General features: G+C 38.6%; 1 protein-coding gene across 1 annotated transcript; it reads left to right on the top strand.

Moving 5' to 3' along the window:
- Nucleotides 1-1,717: 1,717 nt before the first annotated feature.
- LOC144553161 (Remorin family protein) lies at nt 1,718-5,301 on the top strand. Its single transcript, XM_078301262.1, has 7 exons — nt 1,718-2,132; nt 2,519-2,642; nt 2,737-2,790; nt 2,875-3,573; nt 4,011-4,323; nt 4,635-4,716; nt 4,807-5,301. The coding sequence occupies exons 1-7, from the start codon at nt 1,977-1,979 to the stop codon at nt 5,014-5,016; spliced, it is 1,638 nt and encodes a 545-aa protein (XP_078157388.1). The 5' UTR covers nt 1,718-1,976; the 3' UTR covers nt 5,017-5,301.
- The last annotated feature ends 1,079 nt before the right edge of the window (nt 5,302-6,380 follow it).

Here is a 6,380-nt window from a genome sequence, read left to right as displayed (position 1 = left end):
ATTGGTTTGGTTGAGAGAAAGCAATGGTCACATGACCTTGTTAGGGTTGATCTACCACTATAGGCACACCATATGCAATCACAGAGAGACAAAGCAATCAAGACAAGCAAATTCACAATCAATTCAATCAAAAGAGTTCATACAAGATCCAAATCAAGAAAAGCAACACAAATCAAGAAAATCCATCTACAAACCCTAGAAACAATGATAAACTACTCACAAGTCATAGATCTGTCCAGAAATACAAGTAAAGAGATAAAGAGAGGCATGATAGAACTAGATCGAAGATCGGATGTGGAGAAGAGGTTGATCCGTCGATTTTCGCCTCTTTTTCTTCCTTCTTCTTCTCTCCTTGCTCCTTTGCTCTCTTTCTCTCTTTCTCTGAGCTCTCGATCTGGAATGGAATGGAATCCTCGAAAATGGAGAGATCCCTCGCTTTAAATAGCCTCTGCCAAGATTTGAATTCTGTCAGGCGGCATCTATGTACGGCCCGTACCAAAGTGGTACGGCCAAGCCGTACAAGATGGGAGGGAGGCTGGATCGGCTAAGTCTGGTAAGGGCCGTACCAAGCCTGGTAAGGGCCGTACCAAATCTGGTAAGGGCCGTACCAAGCCTGGTAAGGGTAGGCCGTACCAAGTCTGGTAAGGGTCGTACCAAGGTGGTACGGCCAGGCCGTACCAAGCCTGGTAAGGGTCGTACCAGGGAGTCCAAAAATGCCGTTTCTTCGTGTATTTTGCTCCAATCATGCAGAAAACAAACAAACTCTCAGCAGTACCAAATTCTAAGGATATATCAATGAAATGCACATGATTTTGACAATTTAGAACGTGAATTTGGTACGAAATCAAGTCAAATATAGGCTAAATATGCGAGGTATCACAACCGAATTGAGCGTAAATTAGGATTTATTACTTGTGTAGTAAGAATCACATCAGCGGTTCCGCATATGCGGCCACATATGCAACCACATATTATTTCTGCATATTTGGCCCCATACGGTCTTTTACATACCAAATGAAAATCGCATTTAAAAACACTGGTCACAAATAGAAAAATGTACCACATATCCTCAGAAACTGACCAATTAAAGACTGAATATTTTTTCTTACACAAACTACATAATCTTTTTATTTTTTAATAAAGAAGAAAAAAGAAATTCATAATTTTAAAATGAGTTCTAATAAAAACATATTAAATTAGGTATATTTGTGAGTTTTAAAATTAAAATAAATAAATATGACATTATTAATTTTAAAGGGTTAATTTTGCTGGAAGTCAATAAACTTAGTTCTTTGTCACAAATTGGACACTCAAGTTTGATTTGTCCCTCTATAGCTACACAATTTTTAATTTGACTCAATCAAGTCACCCTATTACCTTTGCATATAAAAATTAATAAAATATAACTTTTCGTTAGTATTTTGGATGGAATAAGCATATTATGTTAAAATTTTGGATGAAATGAGCGTTTTCGGTTATATTTTGGACGGAAAGAGAATATTTCGTTAATATTTTGTACAGAAAAGTTATAGAATGATTTAATTGCGACATATTAAAAGTTAAGTGGTTATGAACTATGGAGAAATAAATTGAAATTCAGTGACAAATTCGTAACAAATAATAAAATTTAGTGACCTTTAGCGAAATTACCCAATTTTAAAACTTAAAATACTTAATTTCAAATATTTCGAGGGGTATACATAAAATTCCTCCAATCAAAGAGAGAACGAAAGGCAAGTGTTTAACAGTTGCCACTTCCCACTTGCTACTTCGGTACTTCCCCAAGTTCCCAATTGGTCGGTCTCTCACCCGCCATATACTGTTCACAACACCACCACCACACCCCAGTAACCCATCGCGGTGCTTCTCGCGCGCTCTCTCTCGACATTCTTTAACAAATTAACAAGCACAATCAATCCCTCTCTCCTCTCGGCGAGTTGCTCGAGGGGAATGCTAGAGCGAGCAAGCTCGAGAGAATGCCCGACCTCGAGCCCGCTTCATCCCTCCATTCCAACATTCCCAAGACCAGAACCAACAAGCACAGAGCTACCAAACCCAAACCCACTCGATCTGCCGATACAAAGCGAAAGCAACGCGAGAAGAAATCTCTTCCTCCTCCCCCCTCAGTTAAGGTTCCCATCTGTGAACCCTTTTTTTTATTTGATTAGGTGGACTAAACCTTGACTAAATAGAGAATCATTTTAAAAAAAAAAATCAAAGGCACGATAGAAATCGGAGAGAAACTTATCCTGGAGTTTTGTCTGCTTGGGTGAAGTCAACAGTTAAGATTAATTATTTTTTGTTTGAGGTTTGAACCCATGTTATGTAATCAATTTTTTTTTTTTTTATGAAAAAGGAATCCAATGATGAAAGTGAAAACTACAATGTGAGAGAAATTGAAAAGCAAAGCAAAAAGGGGGTTTAGACATTTAGTAGTCTCTTAAAAAGTGTTTCTGGGGTTTTGAAGCGGTACCAACTTTTGTTTTCTTTTCTCTCCTCTTTTATGCAATTGAAACAGTCTTTAGTGGAATCGGATTGCTCCCCTTCGGGTCCAGATCCAGATCCAGAGAAAAGAAATGAGCTTTCTTCTTTCCCTTTTGCTGATACTCTCACGCCTCAATCGCACTTGAATCTACGCACAGGTTAGTGTTAGCCTCTTTAGTTCCTCCACTAGCTACTATTTACTTTTGTCATTATTCATACTGTCTTATTCTTTATTCTTTAATGGTGTGCTAGAGCTAGAGGAGAAGGGAGACCCACCAAAGCATTCATTTTCCCACGCACTAAGAGGTAATTATTTTTGAAAATATTCAAAAAAAAATTGTTATTATTAGTATGTAAAATCACACTTAGTGTACCTTTCTTTGGTCACAGAATGCCAGAATCTGAGGCTCAGATCTGAAGGTGCTACCTTTGAAGGTCCAAGTTCCAGTCATCAGTTACACCGTCACATTTATCAAGAGGCTCAATGCGCTGATGTGGTTGTGCTTTCACCGAGATATAGACCAGGAGGCATGAGCAAGAGCTCCGCCTCCTCTCGAAGTAGGTCAGGTACATTTCCCAGCCCAGGTACGCCCAACTACACCCGGCATGGTCTGACTAGCGGGACCTACCAGAAGGGATGGAGCTCTGAGCGTGTCCCACTTTCCAACAGGAGATACGGTGGTAGTAGCAGTATTGTTTTACCTTTCAACAATGGTAGGAAGTTGCCGTCAAAATGGGAGGATGCTGAGAAGTGGATTCTTAGCCCAGTTGATGGGACCGGGCGGCAGTCTGTCCCGCCACCTCATCACAGGAGACCCAAGTCCAAGAGTGGGCCTCTTGGCCCCACAAATGGCTATGCTGCCTCACCGATTGCACACGGGGAAAGTTTTGTTGCACGTTCACCTTTTTTGGCTGGCGTCCTGATACCTGAGCACGGAGTTCATGACGACAATTTGACTAGTGGTAATGTCGGTAATCTTTGTTCAAATAAGGAGCCGTTTATTTTAAGGTCGGTAAGCGTGAGCGGTTGGATGGATACACTAATGGAGGCCACTGCAGCATTACCCCCCTCGCGTGATACTAAACCAGGTTCTTATCTGCTAATTTAATTTTTATTTGCATAAAAAGAACTTGTGGTGTTTGAGTTATGCAGAAAATACAGTAATGTCAATTAACAAAGTGAAATCTATTTTTTGCTGGAAAATTACACACAACGGAATCTCTTTGCATTGAAACTATTTCATTCTTTATAATTTGTAAGGTATTAAGAAATTCTAAGAATTGAGACGGACAAAATGAGGGACCGGGGAGATAAAATTTGATGCAAATATAATGTCTAAATCATCAGAACTAAGAATAGAAATATGTCTGTACTATTGAACTATCTGATAAAGTAGTCATTCAGTGTTCATGTTTTGCAAATTCTGATAAAAATTGAGGGCCTTTTTTCCCTTTTGCAATTTTTTTTCTTATATAGATTTTTTAGTAGTTTGATCAATAATTTTTGGTGTTTCAACTTAATATAGAGGAGAAGGTTCAAATAACAAGAGAAGCAGTACAAAGAATAACTGCTGGGATTTTAACTAAGGATGTCGCTACACAAATGAGCCCCGAAGGAAGCGCCACGTCTTCTCCCAAGGAGCTTTCGTTTTCGTACTCACCTTCGCGTGGTCCCATTGAGGAGGTAAATAGCAGTTCTGCTAAGTTGGAGGTGAGAGATGTAGAGATAGACAACCAGGTAACGGTGACTCGATGGTCAAAGAGGAACGTCCTTAGGAGTTTCGACAAAAGATCAGTTGGTTCTTGGGAAGAGAGAGAAAAGGCGAGATGCGCTTCAAAGTATGTCCATTTCTTGTTTGAATATTTTTATTATCGAATGTTTCAACTTATCAGTTGCATCAAATCAATTGCAATAACAATATATATCAACTTAAAGAGTTGTTCCTGGCAAATTTATGATTTGTAATATACTTGAATTTACAATTTGATTGCGTAAAGCCAAAATGCACAATATTCTGTAGTGTAGTATTAGCTATTAATTGTTGCTCATGTTTTGTTATGGAACTATCACAATTAATTAATTTGCATGTTATATTTGTATTTTATTTTTTATTTTCAAAGTCTAAAATCTCACTTATTACCGGATATAGGTCCAAAAGAGAAGAAGCAAAAATAACTGCATGGGAAAACCTACAAAAAGCAAAGGCTGAGGCAGCAATTAGAAAACTCGAGGTACATAATATCCTTTCCCGCCTTTATCTGTAATTACTGATAAGCAAAAAGATAATTTCATAAATCTAGCAAGAGTTAAAAACTATGCAGATGAAATTGGAGAAGAAGAGGTCATCTTCAATGGATAAGATAGTAAACAGGCTACGGGCAGCCCAAAAGAAGGCCCATGATATGCGTGAGTCGGTGGCAGCGAACCAAGACCCGAGCGTCGGAAGGTCGGCTGGAAAAGCATCCCGGCATTGCCGAACCAGCAAATTAATTTCGCTAAGTGGATGCTTTATATGTCACGGGTTAAGATAGAAAGTGCACTTTCTTGAATCAAAAATATTTTTTTTGGTAGGTTTTCCAATAGTTAAATTTTGGAATTGCACTGTGTTTGGTACTATCATGCTATTGCTACCTAACCTGATGAATTGCACTAATTGGTCAATTTGTATTGGTACCAGCTGGCATTTCTTTCTCTATTGATAATTGGCCAATTTAAGCGTGGTGACAAGATGTAATTCAGGAAGAGCGAGTCTATGGTACGGATCCACCCGTGCTATGAATCCATCTCTATTTTAAAGGTTAAACAGTCGAGCAAAATAGTTAAAGATAATCTTCATATCAAAATATTTTTGTAGAATGTTTTTTTTTTTCTAATTTTTAGATGAGTAAAAAGGCACTGCTTTTGGATGGTCCAGAATTTTCAAATCAAGTGATTTTCTACCTATGTAAAAAAAGTATTTTTTTTTTATTTGAAAGATATAAAATTTGGTCAGTAAGTACAGTTCCATGTTCAGATTGACTATTTGAACTTACAAAACAGAGATATGAGTCTATAACGTAGATTGTTGTGTAATAATTATAGTATGCACGGTGCGGCTGCATATACTGTATTTTACTACAATGGTATAATATGCATATTAACATAGCCTCACTCATTCAGAAATGTAAACATTCCAATAGTAGCTTTTGGAAAAAATAAAATCATGTTATATGCATTAATATTAACCGGAAATGCTGGAAGAAAGTAATAAATGGAGTCAACATCTATCTCAGTACGGTCCATTGCATTTATGTAATGATTTTGTGGAGACCAAAGACCATGACAACACAGACACAAGTACTTAAAGCTCAAGGGGCCTGGGGCCTGTTCGGCAGAGTTGGAATAGAGGAATTTAATGGAATAGAGTGTCTATTCTTGCCGAACAGTCAAAATGTGAGTTGGAATTGAGAGACGGAATAGAAGGACTTTTCCTCTTTTCTCAATTCTAGTGGAAGGCTGGAATAGAGAATTGCGCTAGAAAAGGGATAGAAAAAGGGAAGCAGATCACCTGCCCTCCGGGGTGCAGGAAAATCCTGCCCCCTCAGTCACTGCGGGGTGGGGTCGAGTTTAGGATGGGTGGGGCTGGGTTTAGGGTTTAGAATTTAGGGAGCCCACTAATAGTGACTCTAGGAGCAAGAATTTCTGCCCCCAGGGGGCAGGAGATTCGATCCCTAGAAAAAGACCATATTTACCCTCTGTTTGGCTGATGTGGCACTTCAGTCTCATTTTAATATTCTCCCACTCACATCTCTTTCTTCCTCTTCTGCACATGCTCCAAAAGAGAAACACCTTTTCTCTCGGTTTGCTCCGATCAAAATTTCCGACGAACTACTGAAAAATCTGTAAAATGAAAACT

The sequence above is a fragment of the Carex rostrata genome, chromosome 4 (assembly GCF_964058835.1).
Source record: "Carex rostrata chromosome 4, lpCarRost1.2, whole genome shotgun sequence".
Taxonomy (NCBI): domain Eukaryota; kingdom Viridiplantae; phylum Streptophyta; class Magnoliopsida; order Poales; family Cyperaceae; genus Carex; species Carex rostrata.
This window is presented reverse-complemented; position numbering and strand designations above follow the sequence as displayed.